The sequence below is a fragment of the Somniosus microcephalus genome, chromosome 7, assembly GCF_052327205.1.
Source record: "Somniosus microcephalus isolate GS21.2 chromosome 7, FLI_Smic_1.0, whole genome shotgun sequence".
Taxonomy (NCBI): domain Eukaryota; kingdom Metazoa; phylum Chordata; class Chondrichthyes; order Squaliformes; family Somniosidae; genus Somniosus; species Somniosus microcephalus.
Window position 1 is genome coordinate 99,890,269 of NC_140993.1, and position 22,061 is coordinate 99,912,329.

At 48.4% G+C, this 22,061-nt stretch overlaps 1 protein-coding gene across 3 annotated transcripts in view; it reads left to right on the forward strand.

Moving 5' to 3' along the window:
- The window catches only part of myom1b (myomesin 1b), a 197,267-nt gene that overhangs the window by 38,896 nt on the left and 136,310 nt on the right, over positions 1-22,061 (forward strand). For all 3 annotated transcript variants that reach the window (XM_085992788.1, XM_085992786.1, XM_085992787.1), the window contains 10 exons: positions 449-537; positions 643-702; positions 3,392-3,556; positions 5,782-5,943; positions 6,644-6,785; positions 16,106-16,305; positions 17,794-17,850; positions 19,419-19,543; positions 20,479-20,662; positions 21,166-21,340. In XM_085992788.1, coding sequence (XP_085848914.1) covers positions 449-537; positions 643-702; positions 3,392-3,556; positions 5,782-5,943; positions 6,644-6,785; positions 16,106-16,305; positions 17,794-17,850; positions 19,419-19,543; positions 20,479-20,662; positions 21,166-21,340 — 1,359 coding nt within the window. The remainder of the gene's footprint in view (positions 1-448; positions 538-642; positions 703-3,391; positions 3,557-5,781; positions 5,944-6,643; positions 6,786-16,105; positions 16,306-17,793; positions 17,851-19,418; positions 19,544-20,478; positions 20,663-21,165; positions 21,341-22,061) is intronic.

A 22,061-nucleotide genomic window follows, 5' to 3' on the forward strand; every position in this document is an offset into this window, starting at 1 on the left:
ACACTCCGCAGGGGGTTGCTCAGGAGTCCGGGGACGGCAAGGGGGGGCAGATGCTGGCAGGCAGCCAGCAACAAAAATGGCCACCCAGCACCTCCCCTTTAATTTGTGCCCTCCTAGCCGCAGGTAGGCCCCCTTGACCTCGTCAGACATAGCATCCGGCGGTAAGTCAGGGGGCGCTACCGAATATCGCGGCCGGGGTGCAAGCGGGAGGCGCAAAGCAACATAATTTTTAAGCCTTAGCATTTTTCTGTTGAAAAGCATGTCAGTTAGAGCTGGTGAGATACTAAATGGTGACCACCACTTATGCAACCGGACCCCAGCAAGGGAGAGGAGGAAAGGGAAGAAATTTAGTGAATTAAAGCAGCTAAATGTAGAGGTAACTGTGCCAAAAACTCTATGTAGTTTTGTTTTCTTTTGTGTCTAATTCTGCCATCTGGTTCCATTTCAGTTGTAACTTTGATGACACTGCCCAATATCGTGCTTCAGCCATGAATGTAAAGGGAGAACTTTCAGCTTTTGCATCAATTGTGGTGAAGAGTATGTCCATGAAATGAATTTTTCATGTTAATCTGCTTTAGTTGATTGAGTTATTTTGTGGTGGATTGCATCAACAGATATCCATCTGTTTCCCATATTTTTCAGGATTCAAGGGAGAGCATGACGATCTCTCATTCCATGCTGGAAGATTTGCACCTCCTTCTTGTAGGTACCATGTTCAGTAATATGACCAGCTTTAAAATAGATACCTACTCCTGGATAAAAAAGATTTTCATCCTGTTAATTGATTCTAGGATGGTGTCTGCTTTATATGTTGACATGCATAATGGTCCTTCCTATAATTAATACTCCTTGATATATCTTCTCTCCTCTTTTCAACTTTCTTATGCTCTTCACTATGGATTTGGCTCTTGAACTAATGTTCTCAATTAAAAAATAAAACTGCAACCAGTTTATAATTAATTCTGCTCTTGCTGATACTGGACCCCTTCTGGTTTGATAGATTAAACAGGGTGCAATATGCAGAGTACAGCCAACATTACTCAAGGTAATTGAAGATTAAAAATACAAACAATTACAAGCTGCAGAATTTCAAATCTATAGTTGACTGTGGGAACTTTATGTAATGAAAAAACAAAAGCTGAATTTAAAATAAACCTTAAAAGATTAGATTTGGTTTGAAAGGAACAAGAATTGGTAAAGGTGAATCAGTGATATGAAGGCATTTTCCATAAATATGATTACACTCTTTCCAGTGAATAAAAGAAAAAAACATGAATGTTGTATATCTGAAGTAAAGATGTTAGAAATGTACAGTCGGTTGATCAGCATTTGAAAGAGACATATAGGTTAATGTCTCGGGTGTTTGGCTTCATTGGAACTGACGCACTTAAAATGAACAAGGCAAGTCAAGACATGTGCCAGGAGAGTGACTCACATAGCAGATTTGAATTCTTGGCTTCTACCTGTTTTTCTCCTCTACCCTCTTTTTTTGGGAATGGCTTGATGCCCCTGTAGTTCATCATAAGGGATTTCTCTAGCCTGACTCTGCCAGATCTGAGGAAAAACAAACCTAAAATATAAATCTTTCTTTCCCTTTCAGATGCTGACCAACCTAGTTTTCAACTCCAGCACTTTCTGTTTTTATTTTGGATTTTTTCTAGGCCTAGTACATTTAGAGCTGAAATTTTAACAATATGAAGATATTATCGTTAGAAACAAAGGCCGCGATTTCGCCATCAGAGGCGGGATCACGGTGGGAGAGGTCGTTGGTGGGTCCCGCTCCCGCTCCTGGCTCCAGCCACTCCGTGAAAATAATTTTCCCCTGATTGGGCTTGTTAAGCCCACTGTGCGAGGTTCCTGGCCAATTAAAAGGAAGCGGGTCTGTTGATGTCATTTGATGACACGTCATCAGCCGGTTTCCTTAAAGGGACCCTGGCCACATTCATTTTGACAGTTGTGCTGTCAGTGCTCTACAGCATTGAGGTGCTGCAAACATTGACAAGCACTGTACAAGCAGGGATGTGGTCAGGAGGCCCAGGCTGCAGTGGCGCAAACCTTTCAATGATCTCAGTAGATCACGAAATGTTACTGCAAATCCACACCCAACCTCATCCTGCTGTGTGACTCATCACATCCCCATCACTCTGCCTTCCCTACCCTACTCCTGCACATCCTTACTCACACCAACTTACCTTGCACCTCCACCCATCCCTCTCCATCTACATTATCACTTCCCCATCTCACTAGTCACCCATCACACTCACCCTCATCCGAGTGCAATCATACCAACTAACAACACACAAGGGTAGGCACTTGGGTGTTTTATGCAATGTTCATGTAAATTTTCTGTTAATGTGTTCTCAAACATTGAAATCTATATTTTCCACACTTTCCCTTATTGAAGGATCTGTGCTCACCTTTGCAAGTGTCTTAGTGAGTTGCAGTGAATGTTGAGACATAACTCCTCCCCTCCCCACAATTGTGATGAGTGTGAAATGAATGACTTGGACATTGTAGGGATGCTTTATGGTGTTGGTGTGGGGTGGTGTCAACCTGGGACATCATGTGGCCGCCAGGGTGTACAAAGTCAAGTGAAGTAAATCTGGCCATGGTGACACCATCGCTGGCCTCCCGGGCAGCAATGTTGTCGGGTTCTGATGCCCTGTGCACCATCAGATGATTGCGGAGAAGGTTGGTGTTGTTGTTGGTGATGTTGGTGTTGGGGCTGATCGTGGAGGGATTCAGAGGAACAAGGTGAGATTTTTTCAAGGGCACTGATGTTGCTGGAATAGATGGCAGCTGCAGTTGAGATGACAGAAGCGATGACAGTGGATAGAGAGTTTATTCCAAACACTTCCAAACTGCATAAAGCTCAAAAGTGTCTTCCAAGTCCTGAAGGCTCAAGCTTCTGACATTGGAAAGTGACAAGCTGTGAGATGGTAGCTTTCATACCACTCTTGCAGCTGTCACCTATTCACAGCAATGGGGAGACGTAGAGAACCCGACCTACTTACCTGACATGATCTCCGAACGACGGGAACCTCGTTAAAAGGTGGAAAAATAAAAAAAAGGCTGGCAAAATAGTAATTAACAAGCGTTTAACAAGCATTTAACTATCTTAATTGCCTCCCCCGCCACTTGGTGTCGGGTCTGTTCTGAAATCGCACTGGATAGATCTGGCAAACCCTGTACCCCACTTGCAAATCTTCCACGGTGTTTATATTACAGTACTGGGAGAGCGCTACTCACTAACCCTTTGCTGAGGATCCCAATTCCAACTAATTGCTTGCAAGGGCCACTATCAAGAAATGCTTGCGTGGGTCACTATCGGAAGCGTAACAGTGAAAGAAAAGTGTTAAAAGAATACTAAATGGAATTCTTTTCTGAATAGATGACTTTTTCCCTGGAGATTCTCACATGAAGTTTGATGTGCACATAGTTGAAAAGTTTGATGTGTCATTTGGTAAGGAAGGAGAAACGATGAGCTTGGGCTGCACTGTCATCGTTCACCCCAACCTAAAGCGATTCCAGCCAGAGATCCAGTGGTGGCGCGATGGTAAGTGTCGTCTGTGTATTGGAGAAACCATCATGAAGTCGCGCTTGGCAAGAAACTAAAGACCAAGCCGCTTAAAAAAAAGGTTCCTTACTTATCTTCCCTCCTTTCCTAACAGTGTTGAATTTTACTGGAGTACTGTTCCAACCTGCCCCCCCATCCCAGTACCACATCAATGGGGCCAATCTTCATATGCAAGCTTAGATGATGAGTATCAGCATGCTATGGGGCCTTGCTGCTAAGCCCAATGCTGTGCTTACCTGCTGTCCAGACATGGAGCTTTTCAATGTTGTTCACTGGATAGCAACCAGGCACAGGAAATGTGGCTGATTTTGCCAGTTTTTCCCTGTCCTAACCCAGAAACACTGAGATCAATTGTAGTGTAGAACTGCTGGTCTGGGTGAGATCAACTGAGCCAGCACAGACCAGGGTTTGAATCTGGAAGTTTTCTGGTCTGTACAGTTGAATATCTCACAACACTACCTACTGAGCGATTGGGAAAGTCGAATGAAGCTTCTTATGATCAAATCTAATGGTACTTCTTTAAAAAAATGTTATGAGTAGCCATTATAGATTCAGGGAGTTTATTGCTTTAACTTTAGTTAATATTGTATACCTATGGTTTCATGTTTAACAGTTACAACTTGCAACAAAAACTTAGCATAAATGAAGATAAGAAGGTCAAGTGTATATGTAAAGACAACGGGGGAGAAATTGGGTGGAGCCGCAAACGGGGCGCCAAGCTCACCTGGGCGCCAGATTTTGCGCTGTGATCGGAGCAGCAGCGATCGCTGGAAATTCAGCTTAAGCGCCCCAAGAGGGACACGGGGCAAGGCTTGAGGCGTTCCGCATCCCTCTTAGGGCGCTGAAACTGAATATCGCAGCGCAACGTGCCACAGCGCCACACGCTGCGGCACGGCGTGCTGCGGTACTGCAGGCCTTCCTCCCATTCTTAAGGGGGAGGGGCCTGCACCAGCGCGATGAGCGATCGCGAGTGCCAGCAAAAGAGCCCGGCACCGAGGAGAAGTGCCGGGCTCTCGGAAAACAGCCGGCAATGCCGCGGGGGGGGGGGGGGGGGGGACGGAGGTGCTGGCAGGCGGCCACCGGAAAAAACGGCAACCCCGCACCTCCACCTTAATTTGCGCCACTGCCGCCACAGGTAGGCCCCGTGAACCAGGCGCGATTAGCGAGTGGCGCTACAGAGGCGGTCGCTGCCAAATATCGCGATCGGGGCGGTAGCGGGGCGCTGCACACACCGATGACATCATCGGTGACGGTGCAGCACAACAGGCTAACGCCGCCATTAGCGCCCCAGCTAAATATCGCGGGAGGCGTGGTCAGTGGCGCTAAAGCCACTGAGTGCCCTCTTTAGGTGCTAACTGGTGGCGCAGCCCACCGAATTTCTCCCCCAACAGATTTAAAACATCACGGGCGAAAAATTGAGTCACGCCCCCTTTGGGGTGCTAACTTCACTACTTTTAGCGCCCCGAAAAAATTAGCACCCCCGCGACCGAAATTGAGTGGTAGCACCCCAAGAGGGAAGTGGGGCGCTACTGGAAATGCCCCGCCTCCCTCTTGGGGCGCTGTGAGGGAATATCGTGCCGTGGTATTGCAGGCCTTCCTCCCCTTCTTAAAGGGGAAGGGCCTTGCACAGCGCGACCCGGGGCCCAGCTGGGCCCCTGGAGATCGGAGTGCCGGCAAAAGAGCCTGGCACTCAAGAGAAGTGCCGGACTCATGGAGCGCAGCCGGCACGCCGCGGGGGGGGGGCGGGCAAGGAGGCCAGGGATGGGAGCGGAGGCAGGTGCTGGCAGGTGGCCAGCAACAAAAATGGCAGCCCGGCACCTCACCTTTAAATAGCGCCACCCCGGCCGCATGTAGGCCCCTCTGACCCCGTCGGACATAGCGTCCGGCGGTAAGTCAGGGGGCGCTACCGAAGATCGCGGCCAGGGCGCGAGTAGGGCGCTGCACACGGCAAAGACGTCATCGCCGGCGGCGCAGCGCCGCTAACGGTTAGCACTGCCGCTAACCTCCCACTGAATTTCGCGGGAGGAGTTGGCGGCGCCGCGCCCGGGCGCTAGTTGCTTTGTGCCCCATTAGTGCCCTCTTAGGGCGCTAACGGGAGGCGCAAAGCAACCGAATTTCCCCCTCCTAGAATTGTAATCTCATTGTCTTGATCTCTGTAGCTGCTCCACTCTTGTATTTCTACTCTTATCCATTTTCCTTACCAGGTGTTCAGTTACAGCCATCCAAATGGGTTCAGATGCACTGGAGTGGTGAATATGCCACACTGACCCTTAATCACCTAAACAAAGAGGATGAAGGACTGTACACGATTCGTATATTGACAAAATCTGGCTATGAATTGCATAGTGCATACGTGTTTGTAAGAGGTAGGTGTGCAAATAAACATGGCAGATCATATGTCATGTGAGAGCCAGGAGACTATCCCACTCAGCAAGCCAAGCCCAATCCTATGCTCACTCAGCATCCACATATGCACTTACAGGAGTCGCTAGATCATCAGATTCCCACCCCCCCCCAGCCCAGCTCAGGGGGAATTAAAAGCAATTGTCGCACTTCTGCCACCACCATGGATGCAGCCAACAAATTCAGCACAGAATAGTGATGGTAGCTGGTGTCCTTCTAGTCTGGTAGTGAGCAGTGCCGTAACATGTATGCATTTAACCACTGAGCTGGCTTCAGGGTTCCGTTAAACCTGCTGCTGCTTGGGGCTGTTGATGCACAAGGGGACCCAGTCTGCCTGTAAGTGAGGGAAATGCCTTGGACACTATCAGATGAACCGGTCATCAGCTCCTTGGGCCAGTGGCATGGCTGTGAGTCTGCCTCAGGACAGGTATAGTGCACAGATCTGCACTGATGGCGGGGGGTGGGTGTGGGGGTGCTGTCCTGTTAATTGTTGGTATCCTCCGTTTGAATTTGTTGAACTGCTAAGTCCCTTTTAGTTGACATTGGCCCAGGTGCCTGCTATATGGCTGCTGCATATCCCAGGAACTAGAGAAACCATTGCTAGGTGGGAAGTGGTTAATTAATGTGACCAATGTAACCAGAAAGCTTGTGTCTCATTTACAGATGCCGATGCAGAGGTTGCAGGTGCCCCAACAGCTCCTTTAGATGTCTATTGCTTAGACGCCAATAAAGATTATGTCATTGTAACCTGGAAACAGCCAGCGGTTGATGGCGGAAGCTCCATCCTCGGTTATTTTGTTGACAGGTGGGTATTAAAAAAAATTGACGACTGGGATATTTCTCACTACATTTAATTTACAGATGCCTTGTGTTCTAATTAAAAAACACAATTCTGTGGATTATTTTACATTATTTTTTCAAGTTTCTCCCTCTCTTGAAAGCTTTGATTCACATCGAGTAAAGTTCCAGGGATGCCAGCATCCCTCCAGTACCCTACCCAAGTGCCCTTTCCTTTCATTTGAATGTTGGCGGGCTTCGGGGGAGCAATGGAAGTGTGTTTTATACTCAAGCCCCCACTTAGTCTTGTAATATCTTCAGACTACTCATTTGCTGGGCAAATGCTCAGAAACTAGCATTTTCATTCCTTTCCGACTCTTCATGCAAAATGAAAGTAGTCAGGCAGCCGACTGCACTGCATGGAGTGTGTAGAATGTCACAGGATATGTTGTGGTGCATGCAGTCACTTATGGTGAACAGAGAAACTCTGTCAACATTGAAAATTATAACATTCGAGTTGATCTCTCATAGCATTGCACATGTGGGGGTGGAATTTTAACAGCAAAGAGTGAGTGGGTTTGGGAGTGGGTGGGTGGTTAAATGCACTGAAATTGACAGTGCGTCGGAAAGCCAGCTCCAACCTGCCAACTTTCGCATTTCACTGGAGTGTGTTTGGCTGCGTGCAAGAAACCCTCATGGGAGAGGCGGGTTGGCAATTAAGAGATGTTAAGAGGTAATAAGGAGCTGTTTTAACTGCAGATTTGAACTTTAACTCTGAGTGCACTGGTTTCCTGGGCTTCCTGGAACTCGCCAGTGAAAGCAAGGCAAGATGACAATGCGCATTGAGGGGGCTGACCAAATGACAGGCATACAATTCTATAAGTGCTCAGACCTCACACCTGCTTCCTTGCCTAAGTAAAAGGCTTTTACTCACAGCACTTGTTCCGAGAGTGTGCTTTCACTATTTTCAGGTGATTTCCACTTCTTTGGAGACCATTTCTGCTACCTTAGGTTTTTGTGAGTCTGATGTACACATTCCATTTGTCAAGTATCAGTTCAGCATGTGTGCCACTTATGAAGCTTTACCTTGGACCTCAGATGAGCACCAAGATCATCATCAGCAGCAACAGCACCAGGAGAGGGAAAAGCACCAACAGGAGCCTTCTCCTCACCGACCTGCCACGCCACAGGAGAGAGGGGATGAACACGGGGTGCAGCTCGCAGGAGGCGATACCCCCAACACAGGCTATATAGGCAGAGGATCAGCTTCCTGGATGTGTCGGAACACCAGTGCCTCAGCAGGCTCAGGGTATCGCGTCGGGTGGTCGCAGACATTTGCAGTCGCCTGGAAGAAGACCTCCTGCCAAATGGATCTGGTCGGCACGCTTTTTCAGTGGCTGTCAAAATCACCACTGCCCTCAATTTCTTTGTCTCTAACTCCTTCCAGGGATCTGCAGGAGATATCTGTAGAATCCTGCAATCTGCTGCCCACAAATGCATCACTCAGGTGACCGATGCCATGTTTGCCAGGGCTGGCAATTATGTGCGCTTTGCAACCGATGAGGCCAGTCAGAATGAGCAGGTGCTCAGCTTTGCGGCTCTGGCTGGCTTCCCACAGGTCCAAGGGGTCAGCAATTGCACACATGTAGCAATCAAGCAGCCCCAGATCACCCTGGAGTCTGCATCAACCACAAGGAATTCCATTCCATCAATGTTCAGCTTGTGTGCAACCACAAAAAGATCATCATGCAGGTGTGCGCAAGATTCCCAGGCAGCTGCCATGGCGCTTTTATCTTGCACCAGTCCATTCTCCCAGAGCTCTTCGGAACTCGAAGCAGAGTTAGCAGCTGGCTCCTTGGAGACAAGGGCTAACCCCTGAAAAAGTGGCTGATGACACCCGTTAGGAGCCTAAACAATGAGGCCCAGAGAGATACAATCAAATCCACATGACCACGAGAACTGTCATCGAGCAAGCAATCGGAATGCTGAAGATGCGCTTTAAATGCCTGGACAGATAGGAATGGGTGCACCTGCAAGGTAAGTACGTATGAGGAGTGGTGTGCTGGAGTCAGCTCGAGAAGAGAATCTCACTGTGGGCCCTTACAGGACACTGCTTCAGCGCTAGGGAGGCATCATTTAAGCCACAGTGGGACTCCATTAATGCAGTTGTTTCCTCTGTTCCCCACCTGGACAATCCTTCGACTTTCATCTTCACAGGGTCCCTTTAAATAGTTCAGCTAAAATAGACCCATGCATTTTGTCATCACACCTGCTCGCTCTAATTGGTCGGGAAACCTGGAAGTCAGGTGCAAATGCAGTGGCTGGGTTAAAAAGCCACTGACAGACGAGCTGCAGCTAATTCCTGGTTTCCCGTGCGCTACCGGACCACTCCCCACCCTTACCTCCCCATCCCGCTCCCAGCGTGTCGGCAGATAAATATTCCAGCCTGTGAGTCGGAGACTCTGGTCACTCTCTAACCTGACTTTATTGTCTTTGTGCTGCTGTTTCACTCTCTGGCTGTCCTCTCTTGCTTCTGGCTCTCTCTTTTCTTTTCTTCTCTTCTGCTTCCCTCCCTTTAGCTCTTAGCTTCTTTTCTGCCATACCCTACTTCTCTCTGTCTTATTCTTCTTCCCTTTTGGGTGGGAGGTAGCGGGTGTCGGTGTGGTGTGGCAGAGAGAAGAGTCTGCAGGCTGCATTTGGGATGGGAGTTCTGTAAATGATGAAATATGTAGAAATTTCAATTACTAAGAAAAAAATTGCAATGAAAATAATTTCACAAAGCATTTTGAGCAATTTGCTGGAACCGGTGGCTAGATTGTGCAATCACAGAGTGATATATGCTCATTATGAAATAGCTATTCTGTGTTACACAGCCTGACACCTTTTAACATTGAAAATACCTATCATAGCACCACCTGCAGGAGTAACAGTAGGGGCTAGAAAATCGGCGTATTTGCGCATCTTGTTAGCATCTCCGGAGGGCACTAATGGGGTGCAAACGATTTTTCGCCTGGGCGCAGCACCGCTAACGGCTCCCACTAAATTCAGCGGGAGTCTTTAGCAGCGGCGTTAACCGGTAGTGCCCCGCTCTGCTGCACAGATGATGTGTGCACAGCACCCCGTTTTCGCCCCGCCTGAAAAATTGGCCCGCGCCCCCTGAATCTGCGCCGGGCGATGACAGCGACTGATTCAGGGGCGGGAAAGGAGCAGCAGGAGTCTCGCAGGGCACTAAGTAAAGGGGAGGTGGTGGGTGGAGAAAAAAATCAGCCAACTTACTTGTTGCGGCCCGTTGCATCTTTGAATGTGGGGTCCATGCCGCGGTCTGGCAGCCTGGCACTCTGCTTGAGTGCTGGGCTGCTGACACGGCACTCCGCTCCCCGGTGGTCCAGGTAGGGCCCCGCAGAGTTGTGGGCTTGGGCCCTCCCTTTTAATGAAGGGAGGAGCCCTTCCATGCGGCAGCGCTATGTGGCCCAGTGCGTAGCGCTGCAGAACGCACCGCCCTGATATTCGGGGTTAGCGCTCTAAGAAGGAAGTGGAGCGCTTGAATTAGTGCTTCACCTCCCTCTTGGGGCGCTAAAACTGAAGTTAGCTTTCGCAGGGCGCTAAATTTAGCGCCCAGGCGAGGTCAGCGACCCAAAATGGTCACTAACCAATTTTCCCCCCTAGGTATTTAGAATGAATTTTCAATGAAATGCACACCCCACATACCAAATTTAATATATGATAGCTTTGTAGACTACTCCAAAGTTTCAGCTCTGAAATTTTTGTATACGAGTTTGTGGTAAGTAGAAAAATCACACTTGTGCAAAGTTGCATCTCGGGTGAACTCCCTTTCCTCCGTCCTTGTTATAATGTGCTAACTTGGATTTTCTGGTCAGTGATAGGGCTGAACCACTACAGTTCCAATTCTCTAGCTCTTGCTAGCGCGGGTGAGACTTTGCCCCAGCAGCAGAACCATGCAAAATTACCCTTTACTGTCTAACTTCCACATGAAAATATGCACTTGGGTGAGGCACCAAAGAGCTACCACACTGTATCCATTACCTTCAGGAGAGAACACCAAAGGGGAGAAAAATCTACAAGTAGCACTAAAACAAAAGTGTGTTCAGACAGTAGTTAAATGCACTTCCATTTATTATACAGCAGTGATTTAAAGGGCTAGAAATTGGCCTCCTTAGCACCTCCCGTTATTGTCTCCAGAGGGTGATAATGGGGCGCTAAGCACTTACCGACCGGGCATGGCGAGAAGATTGACTCCCGCCATATTCGGCGGGAGGTTTGCGGCGGCGGTATGGCGTTGTGCCCCGATGTCCATCGCTCGGAGATCGTGACGTCATCGCTGTGCGCATCGCCCGGTAGTGCCCCGGACCCGAACTTTGGTTCTGCCCCCTGCAGCATTACCCGGCGAAAACACCGGCAGCTGCAGGAGGCATTCATCAGGAGGCCAGACGTTTTGGGGCGATACTTAAAGGCAAGGTGGCCGAGGTAAGTGAAAAAAAGTGAAATGCTCTTTCTCTTTTTTTTTCATTTCTCTTCACCAGCGATCGATCAGCCCGGCACTCTGCTGCAGTGCATCGAGCTGATCGGGCTGGATCACAGCTGCCATCAGGGACCAGATAAGTTTTCCCCTTGCAGAGCCTGTGATGTGCCTCAATAAGTTCCGAGACTCGATGTTAGCGAAACAAACAAGGCTTTTATTAACTTAGAAAGTAACACGTAAAAGAGAGAGATGTCTTCCTTCTGGAGGCTGAGGCCAAACTGAGCCAGCTTACAAAAGGGGCCAGGTATGGGCGGAGCCCTACACACAGCACATTCCAGCACATTCCAATACATAATACAATGAGGACTGGGGGAAGGGAAATGACACTGAAACCGACCACAGTCACAGGCAGTGATGAATGGAATATATTTCATCACATTCACCCCTTCTATAGATTTAGTCTGTTCAGGGGTTTGATAGTCCTCTGCGACCGACGTGGTGCCGCGGGTGTCGGCTGGGTGTCCCCGGTAGCCTCCTGGGTCTCTGCCGGGGGTGCCGCCAGGGTTGTTGAAGGGGTAGTTGGTGGGGGTGCCGTTGGTCGATGTTCTTCCGGGGGTGATGAAAGAGTAGTGGGTGGGTAAGAATTGCTGTGATCGTTGTCGCTGCTATTGCCGTGGTTGTTGTCGATGCCGGCTGGGGCGACGTCTTTTATGGACACGGTGTCCTCCCTTCCGTCGGCATGCCGGACATATGCGTATTGGGGGTTGGCGTGGAGTAGGTGTACTGGCTCCACGAGAGGGTCCGTCTTGTGGCCCCTCACATGCCTTCGTACGAGTACCGGACCTGGGGTGGAGAGCCATGACGGCATGGATACACCGGAGGTGGATTTCCGGGGAAAGACAAACATACGTTCATGAGGCGTGGCATTAGTGGCCGTACACAATAGCGACCGTATCGAATGGAGCACATCCGAGAGGACTTCCTGCCAGCGGGAGATAGGGAGGCCCTTGGTCCTTAGAGCTAGAGTGACTGCTTTCCACACTGTCCCGTTCTCTCGCTCCACCTGGCCGTTACCCCGGGGGTTGCAGCTGGTGGTACGGCTCGTGGCGATCCCCTTGGACAGCATGTACTGGCGTAGCTCTTCACTCATGAAGGACGCCCCCTATCCGTATGGATGTAGCTCGGCATACCGAACAGGCAGAACAGGCTGTTGAGGCATTTAATGACCGTGGCGCTGGTCATGTCTGGGCAGGGGAAGGCGAATGGGAACCGGGAGTATTCGTCCACAATGTTCAGGAAGTAAACATTGCGGTCGACGGACGGGAGGGGGCCCTTGAAATCTAAGCTGAGCCGCTCAAAGGGCCGTGTAGCTTTGATTAAGTGGGCTCTATCTGGGCGGTAGAACCGAGGCTTGCACTCAGCGCAAGTGCGGCAGTTCCTGGTCAGAGACCGAACTTCCTCAATCGAGTAGGGTAAGTTACGGGACTTTATGAAGTGGAACAGCCGCGTGACCCCTGGGTGGCAGAGGTCGTTGTGGAGGGTCTGTAGCCGATCCCCGGTGGCGCTGGCACACATCCCTCGTGAGAGGGCGTCAGGGGATTCGTTAAGGGCCCCTGGCCGGTAAATGATGTCGTACTCGAAGGTGGAGAGCTCGATCCGCCACCTAAGAATCTTATCATTTTTAATCTTCCCCCTCTGTTTATTATTGAACATAAACGCTACCGACCGCTGGTCGGTAAGTAGGGTGAAGCGTTTGCCGGCTAGGTAGTGGCGCCAGTGGCGCACTGCCTCCACGATGGCTTGGGCCTCCTTTTCCACGGAGGAGTGTCTGATCTCGGGCCCTTGGAGGGTCCTCGAGAAGAAAGCTACGGGCCGCCCCGCCTGGTTGAGGGTGGCCGCCAAGGCGAAGTCAGACGCATCACTTTCCACTTGAAATGGAGTGTTCTCGTCCACTGCCTGTAGCGTGGCCCGCTCAATATCCTGCTTAATGCTTTTGAAGGCGGCGTGGGCCTCAGCAGAGAGCGGAAAAGAGGATGCTTTCAAGAGGGGGCGGGCTTTGTCGGAGTAGTTGGGGACCCATTGGGAATAATAAGAAAATAACCCCAGGCACCTTTTTCAGGGCTTTGGGAGTGTTGGGCAGGGGCAGCTCCCGTAGGGGGCGCAATCGGTCGGGGTCTAGTCCGATTTCCCCATTCTCCACCACACTGCCTAGTATGCAGAGGCGCGTGGTGTTGAAAACGCACTTGTCCTCGTTGTAGGTGAGGTTGAGTTTTTGTGCGGTTTCCAGGAACCTCTCGAGGTTCGAGTCGTGATCCTGCTGATTGTGGCCGCAGATGGTGACGTTGTCGAGGTAGGGGAAGGTTGCCTGCAAGTGGTGGTCATCGACCATGCGGTCCATCTCCCTCTGAAAGACCGAGACCCCATTCGTCACCCCAAAGGGGACTCTGAGGAATTGGTAGAGGCGTCCGTTCGCCTCGAAGGCGGTGTACCGGCGGTCCTCTGGTCTGATAGGGAGCTGGTGGTACGCTGACTTGAGGTCGATGGTGGAGAACACCCGGTATTGGGCGATTTGGTTCACCATTTCTGATATGCGGGGTAGCGGGTAGGCGTCTAGTTGGGTGTACCTGTTGATCGTTTGACTATAGTCGATCACCATCCGTTTCTTCTCGCTACCCCTTACCACTACCACTTGGGCGCGCCACGGGCTGTTGCTGCGTTCAATAATGCGCTCTTTCAGGAGCCTGTCTACCTCGGTCGCGATAAACCGCCTGTCCTCCCAGCTGTACCTCCTGCTTTTGGTCGCTATTGGCCGGCAGTTAGGGGTAAGGTTCGCGAATAGCGAAGGTGGCTTTACCTTCAGGGTAGCCAGACCGCACACTGTGAGGGGCGGCTGGGACCCACCGTACTTGAGCGTGATGCTTTGGTGGTTGCACTGGAAATCCAGGCCCAAGATCACGCTCGCACATAGGTTCTTCATGATTAACACTTTAAAATTATCGTATACAGTTCCGTTAACGCCCAATTGTACCGTGCAGTAACCCAGAATGGTCGATGTCTGGGTTTTATCAGCCATAGAGATGGTACCCTGAGTAGGGACCACCTTTAGGGAGAGTTGCTGTGCCAGTTCAGGGTGGATAAAACTTTCCGTGCTTCCACTGTCAATTAAGCATTTAACCCGGCACCCGTTTACCTCGATGTCCAGCATTGATTTGGATAGCGGGTGCGGCCTGGTCTGGTCCACTGTGACCGATGCCACTGTAGGGCCCTGATCGATACAAGATGGCGTCCACGCTGTCTGCTCATAAGATGGCGGACCCCACGAGGTCGGGCAAGATGGCGTCCAAGATGGCCGCTCCCACGGCGCACACGCGGCGGTTGCGGGTTTTCCGGCAGGGTTCCCTCTGCACACCTTCCCGAAGTGCCCCTTCTTACCGCACTTAAAGCAGGTGGTGCCTTTCGCCAGGCACAGGTTTCTGGTGTGCTTTGGCTGCCCGCAGAAGTAGCAGTTGGGTCCCTGACGCGTCGCGGCTGTCGTAGGGCTTCTGGGGGGAGAGCTGGGCCCCGCCGGTGTCGGGCTGCCGGGCGGGGAAGATGCATTCCAAGATGGCGGCGCCCTCGGTGCGCACGTGGCGGCGTGGGCTGAAGAGTAGGCGTCCGAGTTTCTCTGGGCCACATCCAGGGACCGCGCGGTGTCCGCAGCCTGTTTCAGGTCCAACCCCGTTTTTTCCAGCAGTCTTTGCCGGATGTAAGTGGAGCTGAGGCCTGTGATAAAGGCATCGCGAACAAGCTCGTCGGTGTACACTGCGGCTTTTACATCTCGGCACTTAGTCTTTGCCAAGCATTTTCAGGATGCTTAGGAACTCCTCCACCGATTCCCCAGGTCGCTGTGCGCGAGTAGCGAGTAGATGCCTAGCATACACCTCATTCGTAGGCTGCTGGTAATGCGCCTTTAAGATGTCGCAGGCGGCCAGGTACGTATCGGCGTCTTGGATGAGGGGGTAAACCCGGTGGCTTACCCAATTCCGCAGAATTCCGAGTCTCATCCTCGCAGCGTCCGTAGCGTCTTTGACGGCTGCGGAATTGTCCAGGAAGAATTCCATACACTCAAACCAGTGTCCGAAGCGTGCTGAAGCGTCCGGAGCATGTTGATCCAAATCCAAACGTTTGGGTTTCAGGAGTTGGTCCATAGTGTTGAAAAATAAGTTAATAAAATTGATGTGCCTCAATAAGTTCCGAGACTCGATGTTAGCGAAACAAACAAGGCTTTTATTAACTTAGAAAGTAACACGTAAAAGAGAGAGATGTCTTCCTTCTGGAGGCTGAGGCCAGACTGAGCCAACTTACAAAAGGGGCCAGGTATGGGCGGAGCCCTACACACAGCACATTCCAGCACATTCCAATACATAATACAATGAGGACTGGGGGAAGGGAAATGACACTGAAACCGACCACAGTCACAGGCAGTGATGAATGGAATATATTTCATCACAGCCTGCAGCGATGGCCCTTCCCTTTAAGGGAGGGAAGGAGCCTTCCAACGCGGCAGTGCTGCACGGCCCATTGTGCAGCGCTGCTCACCTACCGCCCCGCCTGCTGCCTGTCACGCTCCAGGAAGGACGTGAAGCGCTTGATATAGCACTCCACTTCATTCCTGGAGCACAAACCCCAAATTTTTTTAAAGTTGAGAAGCATTAGCTAATTTTTTCAACTTTTAAAAGTTAGCGCCCCAAATGGGCCGATAGCAAATTTCTCCCCCATAATATTTTGGTGCAATAGTGATACCAGGATTAGTTTGCAGAATGGTAAGTGACTCACTCTACTAGATTTTCTGTTTGGTCCTACAAGCAGCTCAATTTCTTTTCTTACAGATGTGAAATAGGAACCACTCATTGGGTTCAGTGTAATGACACTCCAGTGAAGTTTGCCCGCTTCCCTGTCACTGGGTTGGTAGAAGGCCGTTCCTACATCTTCCGTGTGCGTGCTGTCAATAATGTTGGAATTGGCAGGCCATCCCGTGTATCTGACCCTGTTGCAGCCTTGGATCCTTCTGACAGAGCAAGGCTGAAGGGTATGTCTGTTTTTTTCTTTGATTGCTTAGAGGAAATCTTTAAAGAGTGACTCCTTTGATATCATCTATAACAGCTCATGCTTGGCCAAACGCTTAGTGTGCAAGACAATGGGTCAATAGTAAATCCAACTTTCACTACTCAGAATGAATCATTGTTGCATGTAACAGCAACAACAACAACTTGCATAGCACCTTTAACATAGTAAAACTTCCCAAGGAGCTTCACAGGAGCATTATAAAATAAAATTTGACACCGAGCCACATAAGGAGAAATTAGGGCAGATGACCCAAAGCTTGGTCAAAGAGGTAGGTTTTAAGGAGTGTCTTAAAGGAGGAAAGTGAGGTAGCAAGGCGGAGAGGTTTAGGGAAGGAATTCCAGAGCTTAGGGCCTAGGCAACAGAAGGCACGGCCACCAATGGTGGAGCGATGTAAAGTGATAGAAAGAGAAAGTAAAACACACCAAATGTAAAACAATCCACTGTGGTATGGTAGCACAGTACACTAGAGCACCAAGATCTGGTGCCGTGGAATGGTGGGACATAGATTTGATCTATCATGCCCATGAGATTCCGAATCAGATCAATTAGGTTGAGGATAGGCTCTCCCTCAGTGATAGGTGGAAAGCCAGGAGGAGGAATTCATACGCCACCTGGTGGCTGGTCCAGGGCAGTGTTGGTAATGCCACCTGGCCTTCCTGGTTTCTTGCCTTTTAAAAAAAAATCTCATATATGTAAATATTGTGCTTGTCAATGCTAGTTAATCTTTCATTGAGCTGCGCAGGGAGAGTCAAGGTACAGGGAAGGGTTAGGTGGCTTTGGCCAGGGCTGATTTTCTTCACAGTGGGAGAGGGTGCAATGGGCCATATCCCATTTTCTTCACAGTGAGGCGGGTAGGGGGAATTTCACTGGGACAGTGCTCATTTCCATCTCTATGGGGGAGGAAGTAAACACGCCGATCAGTTCTGTCCTAAAACGGCAATTGGGATCCTATGCATGTTATAAGTCTACCGGCCCCATTTTGAGGCCATTACCTTCCCATTAACACCGATTAAGGCGAGTTAAAATCAGGCACTGAGAAACTGTCCTAAACACCTACTCTCTATTTCTTCCCTTTTAAACAGTTTATAATCCAATTTCCTACCCTTCCTCTAATTCCACACCCTTTAATCTTCTCCAATAGTCTCCTATGTGGTACCTTGTCAAAGGCTTTCTGAAAGTCCATGTACACCACATCCACTGCATTGCCCCCAGCTACCACATCTGTCACCTCCTCAAAGAAATGCAGATTGTTGTTGTTAAAAAGTACAACTAGAGGTTTTAGATTAAAAAAAATAACAATATTCTATTGACTGCTACCTATGCGCATTGTCCCAAGTTTGTTTTAACCCTTCCTTCCTATCTTTTTCCTACACAATAAAAATGCTTTGAAAATTCTTTGCAAAGTTTGTTCAAAACAATGCTTTATCTGTTTGTATTGTTTAATTATCAGGAATACCATTAGCCCCATGGACGGGTCAGATTATTGTGACAGAAGAAGAACCAGCAGGTAAAGGATACATTTCTTTCGATGTGCATCAGTCTGCTGAGATCAATCTCGGCCTGTAACAATTTGGAATCAATCAAAATGTTTTCTCTCCATAAAATATATATTCCATTTTTTCTCAGCAGGTTTATTTAGCTTGTGAGACTGGGTGTTATCAGTCATAATTGGGGGTGATTTTAACTTTTGGGCAGCTGACTGGTGGAGCACACCAAAGAGGCCAGAGCCATTTTGAAGCCAGGGCCTCATTTAAATAGAACCAGCGAGCTGTGGGCGCCAAACAAGCGCCATGATCCAGCTCGCCCGATTCGGGTTGGTGCAATATCAGCCAGCATCGAGGTAAATCCTGGGGAAGGTCGGAAGAGGGAGTGCCAACGGCTTAGAATACTTTCGTCGTGCCCGAAGGAGCATTCCTGCATCTGGCATTGCAACGGAGGAGGAAAGGAGGTTTCTAAAATTTGAAGGATCACTTTGACAAAGTCAGTCAATTGCAGCCGACCGATTATCTTAGTGAAAGCATCAATTGTAAAAATTTTAAAGTTTAGTTAAGTTTCTTAAATCTTCTAACCATACTACACAACAGCAATTTTCCAACTACCATGCCCCCACCCCCAACATGGGGCAGCCTGCAGCGCTGTAAATGGGCCAAGCATCTGTAGCATCTGCATTCCATATGTAAACTACACTGACCTCAATAATAACAACAGAAAACGCTGGAAAAACTCAGCAGGCCAGGCAGCATCCGTGGAGAGAGAAACAGAGTTAACGTTTCAGGTCTGGGACCCTTCGTCAGAACTCAATAAACTGGCCAGGGCCGGGGTGCAGGCAAGGTGGGGGTGGAAGTCCAGCCTGCCAAAGCTCCACTGCTATTGCAGCTGAGCAGGGATATTTAGGCCTGAGTTTCTGCAGATATTTGACCCTAGCAGCATCAGAACCTAGCCTGCACCCAATGGCCACACTTGTGAATTTCCAGCAAGGGTCTCCGCATAATTTTTTTTTTTTATGTATTCGTTCACGGGGTGTGGGCATCGCTGGCAAAGCCAACATTTACTGCCCATCCCTAATTGCCCTTGAGAAGGTGGTGGTGAGCCGCCTTCTTGAACTGCAGCATGTCCTTGTGCTGAAGGTACTCCCACAGTGCTGACATTGTCGTCGCGATTTGATACAGTTCAGTGGCTTGCTGGGCCATTTCAGGGGGCAGTTAAGAGTCAACCACATTGCTGTGGGTGTGGAGTCACATATAGGCCAGACCAGGTAAGGACAGAGATTTCCTTCCCTAAAGGACATTAGTGAACCAGTTGGGTTTTTACAACAATCACCTCATTCATGGCCATCATTACTAATACTAGCTTTTTAATTCCATATTTATTAAATTAAAAGATTTTAAATTCCCCCCAGCTGTCATGGTGGGATTTGAACTCACATCTCCAGATCATTAGTCCAGGCCTCTGAAGTACTAGTGCGGTAACATAACCACTATGCTACCGTACTCCTATAATGTATCAGGAGGGGGTACCATGGATGATTTTTCACCTCTAGAGTAAAGGGTTGCTATCCCATTCCTATCCCAACAGAAGGCATAGTGCCCGGACAACCCACAGAACTTACTGTGACTGAAGCCACCAAGAATTATGTTGTCCTCAGCTGGAAACCTCCTGGTCAACGCGGCCATGAAGGAATCATGTATTACGTAGAAAAGGTAAGTTTCTCAAGATGCATGTGGAAAAAAGTAACCTAGCACCCCAACAGGCCAAAATTGGTTTAAACATGTATGGGTAAAATTGGGCTATGTAATATTAGCATATGAACACTATTACTTTTGCATGAGATTCCTCTGGCTGCTATTTTTATAAAGGAATTAAGCCATTTAAGTAAAACCCAGTCGATTTTTACTGATGCAACATTTAGATGTAGCTGTGCAGGTGTGCATCTCTGTTCTCTGTGTGCTTGATGCATTAAACTATACCTTTTCTAAAATGGCTTCACAGAGGGTAATAACATAAAGGGAGTACTGTATTACCCACCAAGTCAAGCCAATTTTCAACGCCCCTTTTTATGTTGATAAAACTAATTATGGACGAATATATAATCTTCCAAATTGGAAGTATTACTGCAAGTTTTATTCAGCATCAAAGGGGCATCTCCCTGAAATATTGGCAATTACTGTTACAATTGTTTACAGATAAGTGACAAGTTGTCAAATGTATCAGATATAATTGTGTCACCTGTGCACGACATCATCATTGTGACATAAAACTCGGCTCTTCGGGCTTTTCCTCCTTCTACAAACAAGAATATTAATTCTTCTGGCGGGGCCAACATTTCTCTCCCCACTCACCCAAAGCAGGCAACCCAGTGGCAGCGCAAATACTGCAAGGAGCCTGCCAGTAACATGTAACTGAGTCTGATCCCAGCAGATTCGCCAGTGTCAGTGCTCACAGGAAAAACCAACCCGAAGTGAGTTATCGACTGGTTCTAACTTTTACTTACAACAAAATTGGCCGATTTGTTAATTTCTGCATCAAAAGCACTCTTCTTCCCAATTGTTTGCTACTTTAACTATTGTGAATTTACCTTTCTTTCTCCTGAACTCTTATACTCATTTTCCCTTTATTTTTTGCTTGTTTGTGTTAGTGTGTTGCAGGCACTGAGGACTGGCAGAGGGTTAATCCAGAGATCCCCGTGAAGTCACCACGTTATGCGTTGTTTGATCTGGCTGAGAATAAATCATACCGTTTCCGTGTCCGCTCTGCTAACTCTGCTGGCATTGGTGAGCCTTCTGAGGCAACAGAATTTACTGAAGTAACAGACAAACTTGGTAAGTGTTGCATGCACGTTGACTCACCTGCCCTGCCTTCCAATACCTTTAATAATTGTTGCCAAGATGTCACCATTATTGGATGGTGATCAGAATTGTTCAGTGCTCCAGGTGGGGGTTGGATCAGTGCTTTGTACAAGCTAATTATCACTTCCTGTGATTTATGCTCTATCCCTCTGACTGCACTCTAAATCTTGTTTGCTCTTTTTTTTACTGTTGCGGAACACTGTACTAAAAGTTTTGCATGTGTCGCCAACCTCCTCAAGAAGCAGAATAGTGGGGCTGGACCTGAGAGACGAGGAAGCTTACATTTTCCCCACAAATTCTGAAGGATGGGGCTTTAAAGTATTTTATTCTAGAGTATTCCTTTAACTAAAATGCAAAAAAAGTGTTGACAATTATTTTCAATCAATGGTCAATCATACAGACTAGAAGGGATCGGAGACTAGTTGAAATAGATATGTTGGTTTCATTACTTTCTGAATTTCTGCCTTTTTTTCCAGATGTTCCAAAAGCTCCTAATCATGTCGTGCCTTCAAGGAACACAGACACTTCGATAGTTGTCACTTGGGAAGAGTCAAAAGATGCAAAAGAGTTGGTGGGATACTACATTGAAGCAAGCATCAGTGGATCTGGAAAATGGGAACCGTGCATCAACAAACCAGTGAAAGGAAAAAGGTAGTGATCAAGGCTATGAGAGAGCCTGGCAAAAATAAAGCAGTGGAAGGAATAAGGTAGAATCAAAGTGAACGAGATCGAGGGAGAATGAGTGTGTGTGTGAAGAGTGTGTTTGATCCAGAATTTGTCAGTAGGCATTTAAATGGTCTTGCTGTACATTAAAACTGGCGGTGGAACCATAGAGATGCTGATGTCATTAATGCCCAATAGATGCCTGTTGTGTGTGAATTAAAGAGAGAAAGAACACTAAGACATATATGAGAATGAGGTGCCTTTTTGCTTTCCGTATATGCATTGTTTCAGTTACTGCTCGTCAATAAACAGGACATACCATGCTAGAAATGGCAAAAATGCATTTATAATACCAAACCCTTTCTACTTGACTTGGTGACTGGTTCTGCGGAATGCACCCTCTTTGCTTGATATTTATCTCATATTCCATTTAATTTACTTATATTTTGGATGAACAGGTGGGGAATCATCAGACCACAACTGAACAAGTGAGACACATTTACCAATCAATAAGATTGAAAGCACACTTGGTATCAGCTGGTAGGGTCAGGGAGATTGAGATTGGCCTCTGGCTGTTCCAAAGCTGCAACCCCCATTAAAATGAATGGAACTGCTTATACACCCTCAACATCGGTGCTTCAGGGAAAGGAAACATTAAATTGAGTGTTTTTGTTGGGCAGCAAATTTGAAGTTATTTTTTAAAATGTAA